This window comes from Pelodiscus sinensis, chromosome 26 (genome assembly GCF_052426305.1).
Source record: "Pelodiscus sinensis isolate ZL-2025 chromosome 26, ASM5242630v1, whole genome shotgun sequence".
NCBI classification, from domain to species: Eukaryota; Metazoa; Chordata; order Testudines; family Trionychidae; genus Pelodiscus; species Pelodiscus sinensis.
Genome location: NC_143077.1, coordinates 6,377,046 through 6,404,331, shown reverse-complemented (window position 1 = coordinate 6,404,331; position 27,286 = coordinate 6,377,046). Strand labels below are relative to the sequence as shown.

The window sequence follows — 27,286 nt, the reverse complement described above, 5'->3', positions numbered from 1 at the left end:
TGTGTGAGAGAGAGAGAGAGAGAGAGAGAGAGAAAGAGAGACTACTTCATTTTAAAGGGCATGTGTGTGTGTGTGTGAGAGAGAGAGAGAGAGAGAGAAAGAGAGAGACTACTTCATTTTAAAGGGCGTGTGTGTGTGCGCCTACTTCATTTTAAAGTGTGTGTGTGTGTGTGTGTGTGTGTGTGTGTGTGTGTGTGTGTGTGTGTTATTGAACAGAGGTAAGGTGAATATCCTGGTGGCTATGTAAGAGGCCTGCCATCACTCATGAACATGGATCTGTTGTGGCATTTCTCTAATAGGTTGCCAGTTCAGCTCTCCTGCGTGTGTTTTTCCAGGGTGTGCCTTGCGTAAGCAAAGCCCCCATACTTCCATCAGGTATGTTCTCCTGGCATCATAAGGGTTCCTCCAGGACCAACAGCCGCACTAGAGTTTGAGCCTATCTGCCTTTTGTTTGCACTCCCTGTAAAAAACTTCCTGTCAGCAGAGATGTGCTGCAGGAAATGCAATGACATTACATTTCTAATATTTGACTACATTTTGTTTTATAAGCGACTGCAGGGAGGAGGCATTAAGGTGACCTGCTCACCCGCTTCCCTCTCCAGCCCGTTACATCCCGTTTGAATGTCAAAGGAAGTTTATTCACTCTGTGGTATTGCCTTAACGGCTCAACTTAACGGGGCGAGGTGCTGGGCAGGTGCTTAGTGAGACCTTGACTCTTCCCCAGTCTCACCTTACAGCAGGTAGGAGAGGAAAGAGATTAGTGCCTGATCGATGCTAAACACTGTAGTGGACATAGCTACAGTGCTCGGGGTGTGACAAGTGCACACCCGCAAGCACTGTTGCTATGCCGACCTAAGCAGCCGAGTAGACATAACTAGGTTCTGTCGATCTGGATACTGTCACCCAGGGATGTGGGGTGTGACAGAGGGGGAAAAACCCTTTCTGCCATAAGCCACATTGACATCCCGGGGCTATGCTAGCCTAGCTGCAGTGTTGTAGCTGTACTGCCTGCAGCGCAGCCATGTTTTAAGTGCCAGGTTTCAGGGGGCGAACGGTGTTCGAAACACTACCACCACCAAGGAGTCTGGTGGCACTTTAAAGACTAACAAATTTATTAGGGTATTAGAGCCTGAGCTTTCATGCGCTGCGACTCACGTCAGCTGTGTCTCCTCGGGAAAGGTTTGGCCATAAAAGTGCAGTGACTTTCAGGAGCACTCAAACTTGCTTAATTTGCTTTTTTTAAAGTGAACTTTGATGGCACTGTTGCAAGTCCTTCTCTGCCCCAGAGAACAGGTATATGTGGTCTTTGAACTGGACAACCAGCCTAGAACCCTCATAAGGGAAATAAGCACTATTTTTTTTTGACAGTTTGACAGGTACGACGGTTCCTGATCTGATTGTCAGTACAAACCACCAGATGTGGCTCCTCTTTCAGACAGACAGCGTCAGCAACTTGCTAGGATTCAAAGCAACCTACGAAGGTAATCTAAGTTGAGCTCTTGGGGTGGGCTTGCCTCAGAAGAAGCTGGGATGTGATCTGGTGTAGCTCTTATCATCTCGGGACATGTAATCCGGCTGCCGTTTTGACAGCTGCATGGTGGGCATTGCACTTGGAGGATTCTGACTCAGAGCTTTTGGCTATTTATAAAGTACCTAAGAGGGTGATACATTCTTGACGCCATGTGCTCCAGTGGGCTGTCACCTGGGCTTTGAATGACTGACTCGTTACAAGGAGTACGGTGTATTTGGATATGTTAATGTGCTTCGTATTACAAAGGGAGACCTACCATGAAAATAGAAAATGTATGGCAGACTAAGTTCCAAAAAAGGAGATTATCCCGTGAGTCAGAGCTGTCAGATATCTTGTCTTGCAAGCTGTGAGAGTTTTCAGGGCTTTCTCTTCAGTGATCTTATGCAGCAGAATTCAGCGCTGAAAAAAATATTGGCTTCCTTCTTGTAATTGTAGTTCTTGTTTTCTATGAAGGTTCTATTTTTGTTGTCTTGTGTTTTTTTATATATATATCAGTTTAACATGGATAGCAGACAGTAACTTTTTTACACAGGAATTGAAAAGCTTAAGTTAAAAAAAAGATACAGATTCAACCTCTCTAATCCGGCACCGTTGAGACCTGACCGGTGCTGAACCTGAGATTTTGCCAAACCACGGGAGGTCAATATTGTCTAGCAGCATTACCAGCACTTCCACTGCTTACTGGGCTCTTAGAAGACATTTAGGGGTAAATTAGAGTTAAATCAAAGCACAGAACACGGAGAGCCAGGACTGGTGGCTATAAACAAACTTTATGGGACTGTGGGAAACTTGGCCACACCCATGTTAAGTGGACATCTGGCTAACAACTATCATGCTGGACCACGGATGTTACTGGACCAGAAATTGCTGGTCTAGGAAAGTTCAACCTGTATTGTCAAAGAATTCCAGCTATAAAAAGAAACAAACAAAAAATGGAGGAAGGAGGCTGACAGATTCCCAGAGATGCTAAGGAGCCGTGATTGAAATTAGAGTTCTGGCCCAAAATGAATAGAAAAGATTTCATAGTATTTTGTTTCCATGAAAACATTCTGGGTAAGTTTTCTTGAGCATTTCCTTTGCTTTGATGGGAATGCTAATGCGGCAGCAGTGATCCTGTACGTTTCAGAAAACAAGTGGGAGTGAAAATAACCAGTCTGAATTCCTTGTGTGGAATGTAAATAATCAATCTCATCAATCGTGCATAGTACATTTACAGAATAAACATGTTTAAGTTGTAATGATCTAAGCAAGATGTGAGGGAGAAAAGTAAAAATGTAGCTCTGATCTTCAGAGTAGACAATTGAAATTCATTGGGATTGGAATGCAGAACTCACTTAGCTTTCTTTAGAAACCCCGGCCTGAAATAAATAAAAATCCTACAGGGGCTGCAAGTGTTTGCAAAATTGTATCTGTAGTTCTCAGATCTATAGAAAAAAACATTAACATGCATCCTTCTCCCAACTTAAGGTCAGCTATTCTATTCCTTACCTTAGAACCCCCTCCGAGATTTTCACAAAGTGTCTGGTTACTTTGAGAATCAGACGTGGAGACAGCCCATCTGAGATGGCTTTTCAAGAGGCCTGAACACCAGCAAAAGGCTAAGCAACCTTGAAAATCAGTCTCTTTAACCAGTCTCACACTGAGCACCCAACGGCACTACTCACTCTTTCAAACTTGGGCCCTGAGGTCTCTCCCTGAGTGTGATATTCTCAAGCACTGCAAGCTATGTTGAAGGACATTTCCAGTGTGGGAGCGAGTGGGTGAGGTTCCTGCTAATTGATCATGATGATCCCTTTGACCTTTAATTCTCTGGACAGATCTACACTACCACTTAAATCAACCTAATGTACGTTGCTCATGGTTGTGAACCACAACCCGCCCACTATATGTTGCCCCTCCCGACAGATGCATGTTTCACACTGCCTGCACTCGTGCTGTGCCGGTGGGATGCTCAGATGCCATCACGATCACAACGGGAGAGTGCTCTCATGTCAGCATGCTGCATCTTCACCCGATGTGCTACAGCACACAGCTACATTGGTGTAGTTAGGTTGCTGTAACAATGCAGTGGAGACTTGTTTTAGGAGTACTAGCAGACTCATCTAGTGTTGCCCATGTCCTTCAGGGCAGGGGGCTGGTGGTGTGGGGCGTGCAGGAATCAGGGCAGGGCCTTGGAGATATTGGCGGGGGGGATGCTAGAGGCTGGGAGCAGGGAAGGTGTGAGAGCGAGGGTTGGGGGTGAGTAGGGACTCAGGGCAGGGGTCCCATCCAACATGGGCCTTTTCTCTCCACCACCACCCCAGCCTCTTCTGGCTGTCAGGGGACTTCCCCTGTGCCTCCTTTCCAGTGCTGCAGCCAAGGGCCAAGGGGGGGGACAAAGGTTTGAGGCAGGGAGGCTACTTACGCTCTGTGCTGGCAAGGCAAAATGGCAGAGCCCCAGCCCTACTAACCACTACCTCGGTAGTACGGCTGCCCCCAGTGGACATCCTGTAGGATAGCTCCCCACTGTGGACTCACTGTCCTCAGTCACCACTGTCATATTGCATCCCTCCGAATAGCAGCTGCTCCCTGTTATGGAGAACAGTCCTCTTCTTGGGGCTTCCAGCTGTCCTGGAACAACCAAACCGTTTAGGAGTTCTTGAACAAATGGACTCACAGACAGGCACAAAGACAGACAGGCACACGGATGCCACTCTGGACATGCTTCCAGTCTGGAACTCAGGTGTTAGTAGCTAAACAAATTTCATTTGATCTTTTTAGAAAGCTCTTTTCTCCATAGACCATGCATCTTGTTTACTCTCTAAATCCCGTTGGTTAAAACCATGTCACTCCTCTATTAATTGGGGGCCAACACTTTAAAATGTGGCACCTAAAACCAGATACCAAAACCTATTTCTAGGACTCTAGATACAGGATTTTAAGAAGCACTGAGCAAGTGCTGCTGCTGTTGACTTCAGTGGCCATTTTGAAGTGCCTGGAACTTGGAAAATAGGATTGTTTTCTGGTGGATTTGCCCACCTTTAAAACTGTTTGCCTATGAATTTTCAGGGCATGGGGAAATTGCCGTATTGCTTTCAAGCTGAGAGGTCCTTCTAGTAGGATGCCGATTGTGGTAGTCCAGCAATGTTGTAGCAGAGTCTGCAGGAGATATACAAGAAAACCTAATAGAGCTCAATAGCATTACATCTCGTTTGGTTGAGCAATGCCTTGGCGGGATGGAGCACGATGGCTTACGAATATTTACAGGATGTCGACATCATGTTTGCAGAGAGTAGTACAGGGGATAAACCAAGCAGAGGAAAATAAAGGCTGAACATCCAAGTTACAATGCTGAGCACTTAGCTTATGGAATAGCTTCCGAAGAGAAGTGGAATTAGCCTCATTACTTCAGACAAAGATTTTAAGTACGTATTGTAGACACCATCCTGTGCTGGTAAAGGTAACATTATCTCATCTAATAGGTCTTCTCCCTCTGGAATGTAGGGAAAATTAAAAAGAGCCTACCTTTATTCCTAGGTTGTGTTCTGCCTTTGATGTGCATAAATGTTACAGATGGCTTGATCTGAAGAAGTGCTAAACCGGTTGCTTGATCTCTGGCTGGGGCTAGGGCAACCTTTGAATCTCAGGATTGGTGCTACAGTGCCAGTCAGGGAGTTCTAATACAGTTTGAACCTCTCTAGTCTGGCACTATCGGCACCTGATCAGTTCGGAACAAGAGAATTTTCCCGATCACGGGAGGTCAATATTGTCTAGCAGCATTACCAATACTTCCACTACTCACTGGGCTGTTAGAGGACATTTAGGGGTAAATCAGAGCTAAATAACAGCACAAAACACTGGGTGTGTGTCTAAACTACAGGGTTTTGTCGGCAAAAGTGGACTTGCGTTGACAAAACTATACCTGTGTCTACACTACTGCCATGTTCTGTCAACAGTAAGTAGACAGAATGTGGCAGTTTTGACAATGGCGGTAAACCTCATTCTACGAGGAATAACGCCTTTTGTCGACAGAGTTCTGTTGACAAAAGGCGCTATTGCATCCACACTGTGCTTTTTCAAAAGAGAGCATCTAGACACTGTTGAAAAAGTGGCTCGCTTTGTCAACAAAACTGGCTGTAGTCTAGACGCTGTTTGTCGACAGGGGCTTTGTCAACAATATCTGTCGACAAAACCTCTGTCGACAAAAGCCTGTAGTCTAGACGAACCCTAGGGGTGCATCTACACTGCACTCTTAGCTCGAAATAAGCTACGCAATTTGAGCTATGCAAATTGTGTAGCTTATTTTGAGTTAATTTCAAAATAGCTTATTTCGTCATTTGGCGCTGTCTGCTATTCCGAAACATCCCTTAATCCTCGTGGAATGAGGTTTACAGGGACTTTGGAATCGGGAGCTCATTATATTTTGAAATAACAGGCTTGTTTCAAAGATGTGGAATAGCTATTTCGTGATACCAGAAGTATTCCGAAATAGCGCTGCCGTGTAGGCTTACCCTATGACTGCTAGAACTGGTGGTTGTAAACAAACTTTATGGGATTGCGGGAAACTTGGCTGCACCCATGAAAATTTGACATCCACCTAACTAAAACCATTGTGGAACATGGATGTTTCCAGACTAGAGAATTCTGGACTAGAGAAGTCCAACCTTTATATTCTATAACAAATGCTACAGGTGCTGCTTTTCCTTCCCCCCTTTAAATGTGCTTGCTGTAGCGGTGACTCCCATGATATGATTTCTTATAGTTTTCTGCATTTTTCTACTTTATTTACCTCCCAGAACCTTGCAGCGAGAAGAGCAAGGGGAGCACCATAGCTTTGCAGGAAGAGAGGTCCCATCACCAGTGTGAATGCACCTTCCTCTTCCGCTCAGATGAGGCTGCTTGTCCAACAGATCCCTGGGCAGTGCAAGCCAGGAAGCCCTAGGCTGCTGTGACCCTAAAAATATCCAGAGCCTCATGCCCCAACCTTCAGGAGTAAAAGGTGCATGTTGGCTACAGCTGCACCTCTCTTAGAATAGACTCAGAGGGGTAGCCGAGTTAGTCTGTACAGGATAAACTTTAAAAATAGCAAATAGTCTGGTAGCACTTTAAAGACTAACAGATGGTATCATGAGCTTTTGTGGGCACAGCCCACTTCTTCAGATGACTGGAGTGTTGTATGTCCAGAACCAAAATAAATAGGGGAGAAGGGCGGGGGAGGAGGGAGACAAAAGGAGGCAGTGGATATATAAATATCAAAGAGAAAACCAAGCTGGTATGTAACGGGCAAAACTGATAGTCTATAAGCACCTAAAAACTAGATAGTTAAAAGAAGCAGATAAGGACCATTAGTTAGCAATTAGAGAGGAAGAGTACTAACACCAGAATCTATACAGACAAATAGACTGTTCATTGCAGCAAAGTTACCTACTAATAGGTCCTGTAGGATAGTAGCCCAAAGGAATCTGTTTGAGGCATTCACATGGGCTATGTCTAGACTGCAGGCTTCTTTCGAAAGAGGCTCTTTCGAAAGCATCTTTCGAAAGAGCCTCTTTCGAAAGATCGCGTCTAGACTGCAGGCGGATCTTTCGAAAGAGAAATCCGCTTTTTCGAAAGAGAGCACCCAGCGAGTCTGGATGCTCTCTTTCGAAGACGGCTTCTTTACATTGAAGAACGCCTTCTTTCAAAAGAGGAACTTTCGAAGGAAGGCGTTCTTCCTCGTGAAACGAGGTTTACCGCCATCGAAAGAAAAGCCGCGTTCTTTCGAAATAATTTCGAAAGAACGCGGCTTGAGTCTGGACGCGGCCATGGTGATGCCCCATGTGTTAGGCAGATGAGTGGAGTTGGAATTAGATGAGTTCCTTACCCCATAGGCAGACTCACGGTCTGTGCATTGTAGCTGAAACCCGCATGAGTCTAAAAGGAGAGAGTCTTTCTAGGAGTGGCCCCTGTCCCTGAAAACCACTCGCTGACTAGTATCAGAGGGATAGCCATGTTAGTCTGAATCTACATAAACAACGAGAAGTCTTGTGGCACCTTATAGACTAACAGATTTATTGGAGCATCAGATTTTGTGGGCAAAGACCCACTTCGTCAGAGGCATGTGACAAAGTGGGTCTTTGCCCACAAAAGCTGATGCTCCAATAAATCCGTTAGTCTATAAGGTGCCATAGGACTTCTTGTTGTTTCCTCGCTGACTAGTGTGCTGTGTCCTTCTCCTAAGCTCTTTGCCTAGTTCTAGGGTACCTGTTTGTGTTCGGTCTTGCTGAAAAGCACCAGATCATGAGCTGCAGAAGGCACCTCTCTGTGGTGTCCCCAAAGCCTGCGCTGGAACCGTCCCTTCACTTGGCTTTCCCCCGATCAGCCAGTATCATAAAACCCATTTCATTTTGCAAACCCTTTGGGCCAAATGACAAGGTGAAAAACGTTTCGTGAGGAGGCAATTTGTACATGGCAAATACAAATGAAATGACACCCAACTTATTAACGAGTGTCATCCTCAGTTTTACAGCCACTGGGTTCCCTAATTGCAAGAAAGAAATCACAGTTAATGGATCCGTATACAGTCAAGACGAAGACGTTGCCGAATTGGAGTATTGCTTATGTAGTATGTTTAAATAGCTATAGATCTTAGCATTCATCTTGGGTTTAGTGTATCTTTTAAGTGTAATGCAAGCATAGAGCACTTTGGTAGTGTTCAACTGCCTGTGCTGATCTTACTCTAAGTAGCAGGAGTAACATGCTGTGATGGGTGCGGTCACAGAAGACCCATGGGCGGCGCTCTTCCGGGAATGCTGACAAAGCCACTGACATTCGCCGCCTTGCTCTCTGGGGCTGCTCACCACTCTGTCTTGCTGGGTCACATCCCCGGAACCCCCCCTGCCAAGGAACAGAGCTGAGATCACCCCCACCATCCAAGGAGCAATACAGACACTGAAACTTTTTAGGTCCAAGGAAGATGCAGTATGGGGCCCAGGTTCCCAAGACATCACTCCCCAAATGAGATCAAAACCCCAAATGAGTTATTTAGTAAGCCCACTTTAACAATGAAAGGGGGAATATACACACTGGGTCCGTCTAGACTGACAAAAACTTGCCGCCTGTCTACACTGGCCGCTTGAATTTACGCAAGAGCACTGACGATCTAATGTACGATCTAATGCTCCCACTTGGGAAAAAGCCCTCTTGCACAAGTGTTCTTGCACAAGAGGGCCAGTGTAGGCAGGGACGGGAATTTTTTTCGTAAGAAAGCCCCGATGGCGAAAATGGCCGCTGGAGCGTTCTTGCACAAAACCGCGTCTATCCTGGGCATAGATGCTTTTGCGCCAAAGCAAATCTTTTGCGCAAAGGCACTTGCCAATCTAGATGCTCTTCTGCGGAAATACTTTTAACGGAAAAACTTTTCCGTTAAAAGTATTTCCTCAAAAACATGCCACTCTAGACGCAGCTACTGATTGCTCCCCCAGGGATCAGTTATTTACTCTGGGCTTGATAGAAAACAACAGTGATTTCCTTAAATACAAGCAGTAGGATTTAAGTGGTTGTAAGTGAGAACAGTCAGAGAAAAGTAGATTACAAACTTAATAACAAAAAACTGCATCGCTAATTCTGAAACTCTAACCTCAGCACAAACTTACCCTAAAACTGTTTTTATTTCAGCTAAGCCTCCAAGCCACGGAAAAATCCTTCTCTCTGAGGTCTTTGGTTCATCCCCTGGGGTGTACCATCTCTGTCAAAGACAAAGAACCTGCTAACTTCCTGTTGTTCTATAGAATGCACTTTGGGTGGGAATTCTGTTTCCACCTTCCACCCTTACTTGGACACTTCCTTGCTCAGCCCCTACCCATTGGGGTGGTCATGTGACTTCCTACGACCAACCTCTCCTAAGACTTAAAGGACAAAGGAGGCTGTTTACAGATAGTCATTTAGTCCAGTGTTTCTCAACCAGTGACACAAGTACTCTTAGAGGTACTTGAGAGAAGTCGGGGGGGGGGGGGGGTACGTGAACACAACTGAAATTTGGAGAAAACTGAATTTTTATTTTAAGTTTTACAGTGTTTTATCATGATTGTACTTTTTACACCCAAAAATTTCATCGCCCGCCTGGCTACAATTCAGTTGTTTAAACAAGTGTGTTGCAATGGAAGAAAAAAAATTTTGTGTCTGAAAACTGTAGATACTGGGGGTACTTTATATATATATATATATATATATATATATATATATATATATTTTTTAAAAGGGTTACTTTAAAAAAATGGTTGAGAAACACTGATTAGGTTTCTAGACTTTTTGCTTCTCTGGAGAAAAAACAGCTTATATCCTTCCAGGCATGCTTATTTAAGTCAATTATTTACCTAGTTAGATTTTGATGCAGAAATTCACCCCACTAAAAATGACTATAGGGGAGGTGAAATATGGCCCTCGTCCTGGGTAATGAGGTCCACCTAAGAATGCTAAGGTGTTCTGGGCTGTGATTCAGCGCTAATTTACCCTAAAATGTCTTCCAGGAGCCCAGCAAGCAGTGGATGGGCTGGTAATACCGCTAAGCGTAGGCATAGTTTTTATGCTTTATCTACTTATTTCCTTGCGGCAATGCAATAAAATTGTGTAACAGCCCTAACGTTATGTTATGAAGAGAGCCAATAAGCCTTGGCTAGGTGCAGGCTTTTATTTTGCAGCAAAATAAAAATAAAAAGAAACCCACTCATTACAATATGGACCTCTCATGGTTTGGCAAATGCTCTGATTTGGCATCCGTCAGTCCGGAGGGTGTCAGACTAGAAAGGTCCAACCTGTACACACCAGAGACCATCCTTGCCTGGCAGAGCTCACAGAATAGATCAAGAGTAGAGGGGAAAGGGAGGTGAAGTGACTTGTCTAACGTCACCAAGCAGACCAGGGGTGGGGCTGGGAATAGAGGCTAGATTTCTTGACTTCTTGCCTAGTGCCTATTTCACTGGGCCTTTCTTTACATTGCTGCATAACAAATGAGTAAAAGAATTTTCATGTCCTTACCAGGTGCTGCATTGGCAAGAATTCTGAGTTGATCCAATTTTTACCCATCCTCCATGCCCCAGACCTATGGTTATAATCCCCTGTGTCTCAGTACTGTGCTTGTAACAATGCCCCGGCTGGATCGTGCACGTGAATTGAATCAGAAACTTCTGAATCCAAGCCCCTGGGTCTCTCCTGCCTGAGCTAAAAGACCGATCCATGCAGCTCTGTCTGGTTAGCTCCTCACAGGGATGAAGAGCCCACACCGGGTTAGCGCAGGGTGCTTTCTGTCCATCAGAAATGATGGAGTGGAGAACGGAGGCTAGAGGAGTTAATTGAAGTATTGGTAAAGTCCAGAAAACGGCTGTTAGCAAATAAGTGATTTTCTTACTCAGTGTCCTGTGGGCCTCATCCAAGGGCTATTGGTGTCAATGTGTTTTGTTTTCCTATTGAAAAACAGGTTCTGAGAGAGTCTTTCAATGTGTAGCTCCTTATATTGCTACAAAGACAAAGTCTTTGGTTTGCCTAATAGAGCTGCAGGGGAGTGAGTTGGAATTCACTGTATTTCGTGGACAGTAGAGACCCACTGTAGGTTTATTCCTGGGCTGCGTCTACACTGCGGCTTTTGCTGCGAGCGCCTATGCAAATGAAGCGAGGATTAGCATATTCTAGCGCTTCATTTGCATAATTTATTCTGCGCCTTTTTGAGGAAGGGGTTTTTGCGCAAAAACATGCAGTGTGGACGTTTTCTTTTTCTGCAAAAAAACCCTTTTTCCACAAGATCCTAATGTCCCAAAAAAGGAGGTATACCGATCCTGCAGAAAAAGGGGGTTTTGCGCAAAAAGAAAACGTCCACGCTCCTTGTACAAAATCAGCTCCGAATAAATTATGCAAATGAAGTGTGGTGATATGCATTGGCTCTCGCGGCAAAAGCCGCAGTGTAGACGTAGTCCTGGTGATGATGCACAAGTCTCAGACCCCTGAGAAGGTGGTGTTTGCATCTGAATCTGGACTGGGTGTAGGCTAGGTTTCAAATCCGAGGCTGACAGAGGCTTCTTTCCCCAACTAACAGCAGGCAGGAGGTGGAGGAGTTTGGCAGATGAAAGACGAATTCCATGTTATTGTCATTTAAGGGCAGACTTAGTCTTTTGGCTCTGAAGAGCCCTTCTGAACATTAATCTGAGCCGTCAGCTGGAGCTCCATGGAGCTAAGAAATGGAGGCACTCTGCCGAATGTAAGACTCAAGATTCCCTCTGTACCTGGTGTCACGGGGTGTGGAGGAGTCCCCAAGCCTTGAACAATAGCAACAGTCTTGCAACACCTTAGGGTGTGTCTAGACTACAGGGTTTTGTTGACCTTTTGTCGACCACACTATACCTGCATCTACACTACTGCCAGTTCTGTCAACATAATGTTGACAGAACTTGGAAGTTTTGTCGACGTCGGTAAACCTCATTCTACGAGGAATAACACCTTTTGTCGACAGAGTTTTGTCGACAGAAGGCGTCATTGCATCTACACTGTGCTTTGTGTCTACACTCTCATGTCGACAAAGCGGCTTGCTTTGTCGACAGAACTGGATGTCGTCTAGACACTCTTTGTCAACGGAAGCTTTGTCGACAGTATCTGTCAACAAAGCCTCTGTCAACAAAAGCCTGTAGTCTAGACGTACCCTTGGAGATGTACAAAACATGCAGATAGGATTATGAACTTTCCTGGGCATAGCCCACTTCTTCAGATGAAAGGTGCTGCAAGACAGTTCATTTGTGTATATGTAATATACGTTTGGGAAAGTGCATTTAGATAATATGATTAAAGTAAAGCCTGATTGCCCATTGTCTTGCACTTTGTCCTGTCTGTTGTACCCATGTAAAATTAGTACAAAACACTACCGCTCCATTTTAGGGGCATTTACATACATTTTGCACAGATGCAAAGGAGTGCACAAGGCTCCGGGCAATGGGGATTCTCACCAATAATATAATAGTGTCCCAGTGGGAACTGCTGAATGCTCAATGTTTTAATTAAAAAATTAGCCCTTTATTCCTGAATTCGAGCTGAGTGCACCTGAAAATCTAGCTCATAACCTGGACATGGGACTTTGGGGAAGCAGGACAGTCCATCAGGTAAGGCACTAGGATTTGCAAGTTCTAGCTTCAGTGCCCTGCCTTGCCACTGACTTCTTGTGTGATCTTGGTTAAGTTATCTAGTCCCTCCGTGCCTCTGCTTCCCATCTGTGAAATGGGGCAATAGCACTGCACTGCCTCACAGAAGTCTTATGAGGATGAATACATTAAAGATTGTGAGGTGCTCCAATACAACAGTTACGGGGGTTAGAGAAACAGCTGAGATAGCTATCCATATGTATATATACAGTGCTAATTGCCACCTGTCCCAAGAGACGATACATTTTTTCCTTCCCGTCCGATGGTTCTTCTGTACAAATCACACCGATGCATTTTGCATTTCTCCTAGATTCAGAGGATTAGAACAGTCACTTTAGTGGCTGCTGTTAACAAGTGTTTGCTGTACAGAGACAGACATCCATTGATCTGTTTCACGTCTCAGATCTCTTTGTGATGCAAGGAACTGTTCCAATGCACTGCTAAAGAAACCCAGTCCATCTTCTTGACCACTTGTCCCTTGGAATCCATGCCAGAGCTGCTAGTACACACCAGCTCCTATGGGAAGCCATGCATCCTATTGTTTGTTCCTTTTCCTGAATGCTCTCCATCAATTATATGTGCATACAGGCAGTCCCCGGGTTACGTACAAGATAGGGATTATAGGTTTGTTCTTAAGTTGAATTTGTATGCAAGTCAGAACTGGTACATATTGTAGGGGAAACTCTAGCCAAACATTTCTCCAGAGCTCAGTTTTATTCTCCCACACCTCACTTCCCTCAGTCCTTTATTCTCAAGCTGAGGTGTCTGCTGAGAAAAGCCGCTCCGCGTCTCCCTGGTCTGCTGGGGGGGCGCTAGCTTCGCGTCTCCCTGGTCTGCTGGGGGGAAGCAGCTAGTGCGGGGTTGCCTCACCCCGTTTGTAAGTAGGGATCCGATGTAAGTCGGATCCATGTAACCTGGGGACTGCTTGTATTTGCTTTTTAGTTGGTCCTGCTTTATGGAAAGCCCCCAGTATCCTGGGCATCAAAGTCTCTCGAGCCAGCTTCTGTGTACTTCTTCCCCTCCCCATTTCCACCATGATGGACCAAGCTTTGGTGTCTGCTGAATCAACATACGTTCAGGCTTTTAGCTTACAGTGCACTGACCTGAGATCCATTTGGAGTCAGCTGTCTCTGATTTGCCTTTAAAGAGGCCCATCAAACTTAGCTGGAGTAATCTGACATTATGCCATGCGGGATTTTAATGAGTGATAGCCTGCTGGATTCTTTTATTTCTGCCTGGAGCTCCAGCCTAGGGTGCAGCTACGCTGCACCGTTATTTCTAGATAACTAACATTGTTTTGAAATAACAAAGCGAGCCTCTACACAGCTATTCCGTTCTTTCAAAATAATTTTGAAATAACGGACGGCTTCGTCCAGAATCTGTAAACCTCCTTCTATGAGGAATAACGCCTATTTTGAAATAGCTATTCCGAAATAAGGCATGTTTGTAGACACTCCATTGCTGCTATTTTGAAATAGAATGGCTAAGTTTTTCCTCCTGGGGCTCTAAATTGAGATAGCGCATCTACATTAGGGAAGCCTGTCTCGGACTCATTTTGAGGCTTCCCTGCAGCGTAGACCTGTTATTTCGAAATAAGCTCTTTTGGAAGAACTATTCCAGAATAGCTTATTTCGAAATAAGCGTGCTGTGTAGACATGCCCTTAGATGGTGGGCACGAAGGGAGATTTAAGCCCAAGGAGCAGGGTGAATTTCTTTCTGAGCTTTGTTTCCTTTGCCACTTCCCCCCCACTCTGTGAACCAACAAAAGGAAATAGGTTTCTAGCAGCTTGTGAATCCTGAATCATGCTGCAGTTCTCTCCAGAGCGTAGCTTCCTCCAGTATGAACTACTTGTGCAATTGCACCACTGTATACAAGGTTGTACAGATGAGCCAATTGACTATTTTGCATCATGCTTAAGCACACTTTTAATGGTCTGATTCCCACTTTCCACTGAAGTTAAGGAAAAGGCTCCCATGGGGGTGTGAGATTGGGCTCTAAGAAAACAATGCCCTAAATTTTGGGTGCCTCTGTAAGGGGGATGTACGCTGACCACTCTACTCAGAAAATCAAGTGTCTTTTCCATGTCTCAGATGGAACCTCTGGACACTGAAACACCCCCGGTGATCGATAGTTTTGAAAATCGAGGCTGCCTTCATTATATGCCAATATGCAAATTCACCAATACCACCCAGCACCAAACTACCTGGGAGCTAGGGGGAGCCGGCTGAAAACATTTAAGTGGAAGAACTTTTTGTTAGGAAATGCAGTTTCATCCCGTTCGAAATGTTTCACAATAATATGTCGATTTCAGTGACGTTTTCAGAAAAGTCTTGAAATGCTTCCTTTTGAGTTTGACATTCTGTTTTGTTCAGTCTTTTACACTGCATTCTCCCGTTCATATTATTTATGAACGATCTAATTTTTCAAAAGGATGGAGATGAAAAGTATGACATGCGTTTTGATGACTCTAAGTCGTAATTAGTCACAACACTCCTACAAGTTACTTACCCTGCAGGCAACAGATCCATTTTCCAACCAGCGCTAGGCTTGAAGCATCTTGGTTTCTTTGCACAATGCTCACAGAGAGGAACACGCCTAGTAGAAGGGAAAGGACCTTCTTAAATCTGCCACCCCCCCTCTCCCCATAGAGCTCTTTGTACTTGTGGGCTTCATACTGTAATGCAGAAGGGAAGAGTTTCTGTCCAAGCAAATAGGAATGAGAGAGGAACTTTCAGAAAACCAGCTTGTTGGGAAGTGCCTCTGTGAGCTTCTTTCTTTCCATTCAGTGGCTCAGAGAGAGAGCGAGTCCTTTCTTTCTTTGTACGGCTGCACGTCTCTCTTTGCTCTCTTTCATTCCGAGTACCCACCTCCCCGTCGAATCACAGCCTGATTTTACAAAAGCAATGAGCCTCTGCATTCCATTGACTTCTGTGGGAGGTGGACTTGCCCTACACTTCTGTCTCAGCTGCCTGTGCCTCCCATGCCAGAGCTGAAAACATGGGAGATGATTATAAAAACACCCAAGGGGGAAAATCTGGCCCTATTGACATCATTGGCAAAACACCCATTGACAAAACACCATCCCTACAAGTTCTGACACCCATTCAGTGGGGTCAGAGTTTCACCTTGTGGGGCTTGTGCGGTGTCACCTCTCCTGTGCCAGATGGCTGTTTTAAAGGGATGGCAGGGTTATTCACTGGAACATGCCCTGCAGCCAGGTGTCAATTTCACAGCACAGCTCTGAGTGTTAAGACCCCGCCCAGCACAACCCCAAAGAACAGGGCAAGTGGCTTCAGCACACCCACCCAGAGAAAGAATCAGAATGAATTAACCCCCGCTGAGATTTTAAAATGGGGGGAAGGGGTTTCAGTCGGATTTCCAAGGCCTGTGTCTCCTCGCAGAGGATAAACCTGTGAGAGTAAACAGGGTCTGCCAAGGAGGCAAATCAGGCCCAAGTGCTCTGCAGCTTCATAGCTTAGGTCCCGAGGCAGCAAAGTGTTTGCTTTTGTGTCCTTTGCTGGCTACGCTTATGCCTCAACTTGAGCATGTTCTTCTGTTGGCTCTGGCCCTGAATCTTTGTAAATTGCTTTCTGGCATGGCTTGATGGACGGTGCTGATCCCAGGGCTGCTGCTAATAAGATTTAATGAACACCAATGATATCGTGTTCATTGTATATTAGGATGGTTGAGATGCGGGTCGAAAGGATTCCATAGAAGGGTTATGAATGGGGGGGATCAGTAAATATAGGTGTAACTGGCACATCAGCTGAGTGTGATGGACTCTCCCATGTAGAGCCACCAAGACCACTTACAGAGAGAATAATGAGCCTTAGCTGAGAGCCAGCTGGCTTTTAGGGAAGTACTTAACTTGCACATCTTCTGGGTGTGGTGCACTGTCCCACCTAGTGGCTTTACAGAGATCAATGAGTCTGCTCTACAGCCTTCACTGAGAACCAGCTGGCGTGTAGCTCCTGTCATAGAGAATCATGCACTGAGCTCTAGAGGTCCCAGTTTTGGTTCCACCTGTCACTGTTTGTGGTGGGCTGGACTAGGCCCCGACATCCCCTGCAGGAGGCCAGCGGCCTTGCCGCACCCCATCCCAACAAGAGGAGCGGAGAAGAGGTCATCCAGGCACTATAGAGTGGCTGTCTCTGTGGCAGCCAATCAGGACCCAGCAGAGGGATATAAAAGAGGCTGGGAGGCTAGGGCCTGGCAATTCCTTTCAGGAGCCTGACCCAGCCAGGTCTATACCCTGACAGGGAGATCAGCACTTCGGCCAGCTCCCAGTGAGCTGAACCTAGGTCTGGGTAAGAGCCAGACCAAGTGGCAAAAGACTGACCACAAGCGCACTAGAGACTAACTAGCACTGTGGACAGGACTAGTCAGGCCCTGGATTCAGGACTTTGAAGGTGACAGGACCACCAGGCAGGGGCCTTGCACAGGGCCACTTGACTGCAGTAGGGCGCTCACCAGCGGGTGGACCCGTTACAGTGTTACATAAGCATTGGTAGGAGGTACCCATCTTTTCAGAGTACGGGGGTAGAACCTGTAGGGATGGTCTTGTGGTGAAAAGCACAGCGCTGCAGCTCGGGAGGGCAGCGTTTCCACTGCGGAGCCACAAGGCTCTCCAAATTCATGCCATTAAAACCCTGTGTTATCACATTCTGTCTCTCTTGCTGCATATCTGTACGTGCATGTATATACATGCTTCTGAGAGCAGGTAGGTGTTTTTATATAGTATCTGGCATATATATGTGTGTGTGTCTGAGTGTGTGGGTGTATACATTGTGTGCGAGTATTGTGTGTGTGTGTATGTATATAAAGATATAAATATCCAGAGCCTCCAAAGAGCTGAACCATTCAACCCCAATGACTGATAAGCAGCTATAATAGATTTGTATTTGAAGCAGCAGTTCCAGAAGACTCAATACAAAACAGGTATCCCGGCCTTGTATAAGTAGCACATACACCGTTTGTAGCCATTAGTTCTGTTCTCCGCTGCTGGGTGGGTTATTTCTTTCTTTCACATTCTTTCCCGCTAAACTATGAATAGGTTCTACCCCGTATCAAACATTTTACATTGCTGGTTTTTCAAAGGAAACAGGTCCGCCCGCTTTGCTTTCTGAGCGCTCGATGTTTTCTATCAGCTATTTGCAGACAGTGGTTTATGAGCTCCCTGACCTGCCTAATGGATGTTTGCAGAACATTCAAGGGGAGTGTATGGCTAATGAAATCCCTCCCACTCTCCACTTTTGTCTTCTGTCACTTCGAACAGCCTGCTCTTGACCTCTATTAACAATTGCAGTGCGCCAGGCAGTGCAGTCGCTAAATGGAAACATATTCTGATTGTGTGCATGAGGAGACATCAGCAAGGGGCTATTCCACTGGCAGCTTTGTAGGGATTGTTGATTTTCAATGCTAAGTGTGGGCCCATGTGGGGAAGTCCTACAAAACTGAGAAATGGTGGAAACCAATAGCACGTCTGTAGACACCTTCGTTTTGTAGTACTTTCTCTGAGGAGCACAGAATCTGAGAGCATTTGCTCCATTCTAGGGCTTTTCAGCAACTTTACTAAGCAGGGAAGGAATTCCCAATGTAAGATGCTTCCAAAAACCTATGGGAAAAGTAAACCTTTTCCTTCCATTCTATTGGACTTCTGCATACAGTTCAGGCTTGGCGCTTTGGCTGGCGGTGTAACAAGGTGACACACGCCTCTCGTGAGCACCCCCATTTGGCCGAGTGTGTCTGCCTGCACCACCCTCACTTTGCAAAGCCTTTTTAGCTACTCAGCCCTCTGGCTGAGTCACACTTCTGTGTATCTCAAATCTCTTCCGGAGTACACCGCTAACAGGGGCCCATCCCAGTATCCTCTGTAGAGTTGCTTACTCAGGCCAGTCAGTTCCCGTGGTCCTCTCTCCCTCTAGTCTGGTCTTTGTCTGCCCTGATTCTGGTGCTGCAGCTTCTTATGTAATTTTTCCAGGCCCCTGATTGGCTGGTTTCTTCCCAGCTCCTCTAGCCGGCCTGGAGGACTGCTCTATGGCTCTTTGTGGGCTCAGGGCCTTGTCCACCCTATCACAGGTGGATTCAGGCCTATTGTAACAATTCCATGGATACAAACTCCTGGTTAAAAGCAAGGGTAAAACTTGGGAGTCCCGACATAGGCTTTTTACCACCTGTGCTAAAGAAGGCTTCTGCTTCTAGCTGGTGAAGTGTTAACAGCTCTCCTCCTCCACAGCTAATCTAGGTACTAGAAGGTATCTTGATATCACACTTTAGAGCGGGCCTGTAACAGGGCTGTGCCTCACTGCCATGGCGCCTCCTACTGGTCTCATTGGGAATTAGCTTTTCAGTCTCGGAGCGCCCCCTGTTGGCCAGTGTCTCGCCCCCTGTGACCTTGTCTTCTGTTGGTTCAGGCCCTCTGTCCTTCCAGGCCAATGGTGCCTTTTCCGCATTGTTGTACCGTATCACTGGGCCCCCACACTCTGGGGTCCTCTCCTCCAAGGGAACCCCAGGCCCCTACACCCACCTTGCCTCAGGGACCCATGACCACTCATGATTGGCAAGGGGGTGCGGACTTGCTGCCTTTGCCTACCCTGGCTGCTTCCCTACTGCCCAAGTATCCTCAGGCCTTGTCTTAGGCCCTACAACCTGGGAGTGGGGTCAGGCCCAAGCTCCCCAGCTCTGGCTGCCTTTCCCCAGACCTGCTCTATTATGGGAAGCCTCTGTAGCTTTCTTGCCAGCCAGGTCCCTCCTGCTCTCTTCTCTCTAGGAGCTTCTATTTACACAGCCCGCAGATGGGCCCTTATTGGCTGCTGTATGCCGTAGCTGCTTCCTCCGCTACCCTAGCCCTCTTCCAGGGCTGGATTTAACCCTTCGTAGGGCCAGTGCGGGGCAGACACCCTGCCATAGGGTCTTCTACTCCATCCAGAGAGGCCTGCAGTGTATATGCACATAAGTCAATACATTGGTTGGTGGTCCACATTTAAATATCATAAAACAGACTAGAGTTAATTGGCCAAGACTTTTGTATATGATTGTAAATTCCATATGACTTTGTCAGCTGTGGCCATTAGGACAAGTATGCCTGGAGGATACAGTTGCAAAATTATCTCTTTATGATGCCTTCTAGTGATAGACTTCAGGAGATCCATCTATTTACTTAACAAAGAAAAGGTTCATGAAGTGCCGATATAGGGAACAGATATTGGCTATTGGCTTCTTTAATCTAGCAGAGAAAGTTGTAACACAATTTCACTAGACAAGTTCAGACTGAAAATAAGGTGTTACATTTTAACAATGAGGTTAATTCGCCATTGAAACAATTTACCAAAGATCGGGGTAGATTCTCCATCAGTGACAATATTTAAATCGAGATCAGAGGGTTTTTTTCCCCCCCCAAAAGCTCTGTTCTGGGACATATTTTGGAAAGTTCTCTAGCCTGTGTCAAACCGGGGATCAGACTAGAAGATCACAAAGAGCCCTTCAGGCCCTAGAATCTATGAATTGCATTGCCAGTGTGCATGCAGTACATTAAAGCATCCATTCGCTTGTCAGCCACATCTGGGAAGGGGAGAAGAGGAGAGAGAATGGAGGTCAGCACCCTGTCTGGATGCAGGTAATCCATCGCTCCCCAGGGATGATTTTTTGTTTTTAATCTCTGTCTCATAAAGATGTTTCTGAAATGTGGACTCTTCTGCAGTTGAAATGCACCAAAGTGAATCTAATACAATAGTGCTTTCCACAGCACACCATTGTGGGGAGAGGGAGCTGCCTCTAATGATCATATTGCTTCTCTCATTTACCGGATCTGTCTGCAAAGCACTCCAATCAGCTAATCCATGCAGCCATCCTTAACCCACTACTTGTCAGCCCCGATTTTCTCCATTCTGCCTGAGTGCTTGGCCATAGGCTCCTCACAGCTGGCTAATTTGGATGAGCCAAGCATGGATGCCACTATATTAGCTAAGGCTGTAACTTGTCAGAGTATCCTGGGCCCACTCTCTGAGGCTACATCTTCACTTGCCGTACCGGGGATTGATCTTCTGGTGTTCAATTTAGCGGGTCTAGTTAAGACCCACTAAATCAAATGCTGAAAGTGGCCCCGGTACTCCTGGTAGTCGCATTTGCTCCCGTTGGCCTCCCTCTGTGAAATGCTGCCAAACATGACTAAAGATAAACTGACTCCAGCTACATAAAATGTGTTGTGTAACTTAACCCAACCTTCCAGGTCTAGTGTAGACCTGGTCTCAGTCACTGCTACCTCTTCAAATCTGAGTTTACGAGGAATTCCAAGTTGGATCTCTTACGAGGAGGCTAGACAATGCTGAGGGCATTGTTTTTAAAGTTATACCAAACTCCAAGCTTCATAAAGAAGCATAGAAATGTCAGTCTAATGTAGGTATTTGACATGCAGCCCTCTTTGTGCACAGACATGTTTTTGGTGCCTTGGAATGTGCCAATAGCTCCACCTCAATGCAGTATCATGGCAGAGAAGGAGTTAAACTGTGCCAGATATATCCCGGGGTAGATTGATTTATTCTAGTCTAGCCTTCATCTCTTTTCATACACCTATGTGAACATGGCGCCTGTGGCATTTGGATCTAATATTAGCCACGAAATTGGTAGCAGGGTCTTTAAATGAAACAAGTCTCCATAAAATAGATCAATGGGGTGAAAACCCATTATATAGCTGTTAATTTTTGAAATGTTTGTTTTACTAAGTAAAAGAATAACGTAAAGTATAAAACAAGGCAAGAATTTTTGTAATCCCTACAGACATCAAGTACTGGCAGTCTTTGGAGAATGTTGAATGAAAGGCATCTTATTAATGACTGCTTTAATTAGTAATATTTAATAATTTTATATATTGAGTTTTTAAGAAAGGGAAAGGCTGAGCAAAAATGCAGTGTTTCTAGATTTTTAAAGAGGTATAGATGGCAAACTGATAATAGAAGACGAAAGTTAAAAGGATTGCCACATTTTTGTCTGGTTACAATCATATATGCTTTAAAGAAACACCCTTCCTGTAGATTATTAAAACTGTGATACGAGTCTTAAAAGTTGAATTTCCTTTTGTAATTTACACGATTGGACTCCCCCTTTGCTCTGCTTTGGAAAATGGCAATACATTTTTCAATTTCACTATTGTATCTAGTCTGTTTCACTCTCTGTTCCTCCTCATTGGCATAGCCTGCCGGGCAATATTTAAATTCAGACCCGCTATTTTCCCTGAAAAGCAGAAAAGAACTACACTTCATGAAAACTTTTCTATTCATATTAAATTATGTTAAATCATATTTTGGACCTTATTACCCATCTGTAACTTTTTAGTGCAGGACATAAAATGCAATAACATAAACCAGATGCTCTATTGTGGCTTCTGGTGAAAATATATCGGTATGTAAAGTTGCCTAGAGTCAGTACAACAATAAGAGAAACTTGTTGATATTCAGACCACATCAGAATATTAGATGTATTAATACAAACCTTGGATAATGTGGTTTTCTCTGTAAGGGAAATGTCATAAAAGAAGTTTCCAATTTGGTGTTAGAAATTGAAAACTAGGAGAAAAGGCAGGGAGGCTGATCACAGATGATGGGGATAAAAACCAGAGAAAGAGGACGATGAGATGAATGCAACACAGATTAATAGTTCTGAAGCACTGAAGAAGGCTTTAAAGGAATCATGTCTCATCACGAATAGTAGCAGAGAGGGAAGGAACTCTTTAGAAATGAAAATGTATGAAAGCAGATAACAGGAAATAACATACATGATTATTCCAAAATCAAAATACAATGAATCTCTTGCTACCTGTACATCTCCACATGAGAAGGGGTCATCTGTCTGCTTTAAAACTGCTTGGGGGAATCAATATTGAAATGGAATACGGTAATACAGAGAGATAACGTTGACACAAATTTAGCAGCCAAACTTGCATTTTGTAGGTATGAGGGAGAATTATGTATCATGCAATGGACTTTTCAGAGGTGGGTCCTTGTGATAAGGCTCTGCTCATGCAGGTCAACTTCTAGCCTTCCTTATTGTGATGAGGATTAAATGTTCGTATCATGGTAATGCCCAAGCGGGATCGTAAGTGTGCAGGGAGCTGTACAAGCATAGAAATGAGACAATCCCTGCTCCGAAGGGCCAACTCATACAATATATGCTAAATGCAAGTTTTAAAAACTTAGCGATTACTGCTAGTCCATCCAGACCTGAATCAGACAGTGGCCAATACAAGATGGATGTAAAGCATCCATGTAGTGTTGTTCCCCAGGATAATTTATTCCTAAGCCTACATTTGTGATGGTTGACTCAGGAAGAATGAAGGTTGATACAAGTAAAAGGGCTTTTTCTAGCTGGTATAATGCAGATGATGTTCTTATTATTCACATGCGTGTCTTTTTGCAGAGAGTTCCATGGGTTAATTAGGTATCGCATATAACTACACAAATACACATCTATTTCCTTTCTTTCTAAGAGTATTGCCTTTTAATTTCATGAGATGCCCCCTTGTTTTTGTACTTTGAGAACGTAAAAAGAGTGCATGATTGCTCTTCTTTATTTTCCAGTCACTATTGAAACATTTGGTAGCCAGTGGAGTGGAGGGATAGTTTTGCCTCTATCATAACATTAAAAAGGAAAAATACAAAAAGACAGGATGGATTTATGCTAAGGTACTAGGGCTATGTCTAGACTACAGGCTTCTTGTGCAAAAAGCTTTCTTTGGAAGAGATCTTCTGAAAATATGTCTTGCGCAAGAAAGTGTCCACACTGCAAAAGCACATCGAAAAAACTGCGCTTTTTCGAAAGATAGTGTCCAGACTGCCTGGATGCTATCTCTCATGTAAGCAGTGATTGCTATGGACAGATTGGCTATCAGGGCACCTGTGCTTTTTCCTCTTTCCTTTTCTTCCCCGTCCACATGCTCTTTTGCAAAAAGGCTTCTTCCTCGTAGAATGAGGACTACCAATTGCGCAAACCCCCCTCTGTTCTTTTGATTTACTGTCGAAGGAAAGCACTTGCAGTGTGGATGTAACTCAAGTTTTGTTGGAAAAACGGACGTTTTTCTGAGAAAACTCTGTAGTCTAGACATACCCCGGGACTCATATTTGTGTTTGAATCCCAGCTCTGCCACTTAATTATTTTCTGTGTCTTGTGTCAGACTACAAGATCTTAAAATCTATGCTGTTAGACTAAGCATGTTTCATTCCTTATCTGTATTTAGTTATTTACTTATTCCCACAATATAAGAACTAGGGGTCACCAAATGAAATTAATAGGCAGCAGGTTTAAAACAAACAAAAGGAAGTTTTTCTTCACTCAGCGCACAGTCAACCTGTGGAACTCCTTGCCAGAGGATATGGTGAAGGCTGAGACTTTCACTGGGTTCAAAAAAGAGCTCGATAGATTCATGGAGGGTAAGTCCATCAATGGCTATTAGCCAGGATGGGTAGGAATGGTGCCCCTAGCCTCCGTTTGACAGGAGAGGGACCACGTGAGGATTACGTGTTGTGTTCCTTCCCTCTGGGGCATTTGACATTGGCCACTGCTGAGCTAGATGGATCTTATCGGATACACTGCGACATTCTGTGGTTCTGTAATGAAGTAAGGAAAACAAAGACATCAGAGTTGAAAGACATCAGTGAAATTGAAATCTTTACTCGGCAGGCTGTGGATATGGACGTGGTTGTGGATCAAAATGTGAAATGGAGCCTCTTGTTCCAGAGCATGCTCAAGTTTTCTTGTTTAAAAAGTGGGTGACGTGGGGAGCTCTATGGAGATAAAAACATCCAAAGCTGGTTAGACTAGAACTTTAAAATGCAAACATGTATTGTTAGAAATCAACTATACTACTAGTTATATGTGGTTACTTATATCTTATTGATGCTAATCATGTAAGCAGGTAGTTCCTGTCTATCAGTAGGGGTGTATCTAGACTACAGGGTTTTTTCCAAAAAAGTAGTCTTTTTTTCTAAAATACTTCACCTGCATCTAGACTGCAGCCGCGTTCTTTCGAAAGTAAATCGAAAGAACGCAACAGCTATTTCAATCACAGTAAACCTCATTTTACGAGGAATAACACCTTTTTTCGAACGTACTCTTTCAAAAACTCTGCTTGTAGTCTAGACGCTCTCTTTCGAAAGAGGCTTGCAGTCTAGATGTAGCCTAACTGAGATTCAGAGATCAAAAGGGAATATTAACATTCAGATGAATCTTAGGTTAAAGAATGTCGATGTTGAGATGTCTCTTTAAAGAGTGTGAGAAACTGCCTAATAGATACGTTACCTTATGCTAATTGCCATGATGTTTGGGAGACAGAAGGTCACATCAAAAAGCCTATTGTGTTCTCTCAGGCCAAGAGGCTGCCGCACATGTATAAAGTCCCTTTGGAGAGGACCCTTTTTTGTTTCATATCTGCTTGGATGCTCATGGGCAAAGCTGCAAGCCATACGAAATGAGATCCCAGGATATCCTGGTGCCCCCTTTTAGGGACATTGACTTAAATCTCAGCTCTGCTTGAGGTTTCGTACAGGGAAAACCTAAGCCATAAAGATGGACTTTTCAGTCATTAGCTGGAAACCCCCTGGATATGATGTTGGATTTTGGACTATAACCATGGATTAAATTCTAAAATAACTTCTTGCAAGTACAAGATCACCAAATCTTTGAGGTATCTCAACCTGAAGAATTGAACTCATGCCGTTATGTATGCCATATGTATGTAAGACTCATGCCATAAAAAGGGAAATAAAGACAACTCAGGAAACTATAGACATTCGGCTTAACTTCGATACCTGGAAAAGTAATGGAACAAATAATCAAGGAATCCATTTGCAAACATCTGGAAGATAATAAGTGATAAGTAAAAGTCTGAATGGATTTGAAAAGAACAAATCATGTTAAACGAACCTAATGGTTTTCTGCGGTAGGATAGCAAGCCTTATGAATAAGGGAAAAGCTGTAAACATGTTATACCTAGACTTTAGTTACACATTTGACATAGTCTCTCATGACTTTCTTACAGATAAAGTAGGAAAAGACAATCTAGATGGGGCTACTACAATGTGGGTGCATATTTGGTTGGATAACCATTCTCAGAGAGTAGTTATCAATGGTCACAGTCATGCTGGAAGCGCTTAACAAGTGGGGTTCCACAGGTATCAGTGTTGGGAATGGTTCCCTTGAACGATTTAGATAATGGCGTAGAGAGTATGCTTAGAAAGTTTGCAGATGATACCAAGCTGGAAGCAGTTGCAAGTGCTTTGTAGGATAGGATTATAATTCAAAATGATCTGAATAAACTGGAAAAATGGCGAGATGTAAATAGGATGAAATTCAATAAGAACAAAAGCAAAGTACTCCACTTGGGAAAGAAAAAAATAGTTTCACACATATAAACCAAGAAGTGACTGTCTGGGAAGGAGTACAGACAAAAGGGTTTTGGGATCATAGCGGACCACAAGCTAAACACGTGTCAACAGTGTGACATTGCAAAAAAAAGCAAACATCAGAAGCAAGACACGAGAAGTCGTTCTTCCGTCCTACTCTGCACTCATTAGGCCTCATTCGGAATATTATGTCCAGTTCTGGGCACCATGTTTCAGGGAAGATGTGGAGAAATTGGAGAAGGTCCAGAGAAGAGCAACAAAAATGACTAAAGGTCTAGAAAACATGGGCTATGAGGGAAGACTGAAAGAACTGGGTTTGCTTAGTTTGGAAAAGAAAAGGCTGAGAGGGGACATGATAGCAGTTTTCAAGTATCTAAAAGGCTGTTATAAGGAGGAGAGAGAAAAATTGTTCTCCTTGGCCTCTGAGGATAGGACAAGAAGCAATGGGCTTAAACTGCAGCAAAAGAAGTTTAGGTTGGACATTAGGGAAAACTTCCTAACTGTCAGGGTGGTTAAACACTGAAATAAATTGCCTGGGGAACTATGGAATCTCCATCACTGGAGATAGTTAAGAAAAGGTTAGACAAACACCTGTCAAGAATGATCTAGTTGGTGCTTGGTCCTGCCATGAGGGCAGGGGACTGGACTTGATGACCTCTCAAGGTCCCTTCCAGTTCTAGTGTTCTATGATTTTGTGTCTAATGATCTTTTAACCAGTACACTGTCTTGTTTATTTTTTAATAGATTTTAGTCTGGTTAATTAGGATTGACTGTAAGCATGCATTTGGGGTAAGATCTGAAATATTTATTCTCCTGGAAGGTAATGTGTCCAATCCCTTGGAATTGTTAGAATTTATTGTGATTTGGGTGTCTGAGTGGAAGCCGGAGGGTGAGTACCTTAAGGGAATCGTGTTGTCTGGACTTCTGAGTAACCAATAATATAATCCAGACTCTATTTTGTGCTGTCTTGGTAAATATAAATAATGGAAAAACCAGCAACTTTAGGTATTGGCCTTCTTATTTCTCACAGTGCACCCTAATCAAGTGACCTCAGCTGATACTCCTGAGATCCTTGTTCTCCCAGAAGTGCTACTAATTGCTTCAGGAGGCAGGATTTACTCTCATTTTTCCAGAACTGCCATTTCGTTGAGCTGTTCCATCTGTCACCTGAGACATTGCTCCTTTTATTAGCTACAATCAGAAAACTTAGTGAAAACTATAGTTA

The 27,286-nt window shown here is 44.3% G+C and overlaps 1 protein-coding gene across 1 annotated transcript in view; it reads left to right on the top strand.

Moving 5' to 3' along the window:
- Positions 1–27,286, top strand: part of CSMD2 (CUB and Sushi multiple domains 2) — a 734,622-nt gene that overhangs the window by 436,995 nt on the left and 270,341 nt on the right. Inside the window, exon 12 of the mRNA XM_014578911.4 lies at positions 1,369–1,481. Coding sequence (XP_014434397.4) covers positions 1,369–1,481 — 113 coding nt within the window. The remainder of the gene's footprint in view (positions 1–1,368; positions 1,482–27,286) is intronic.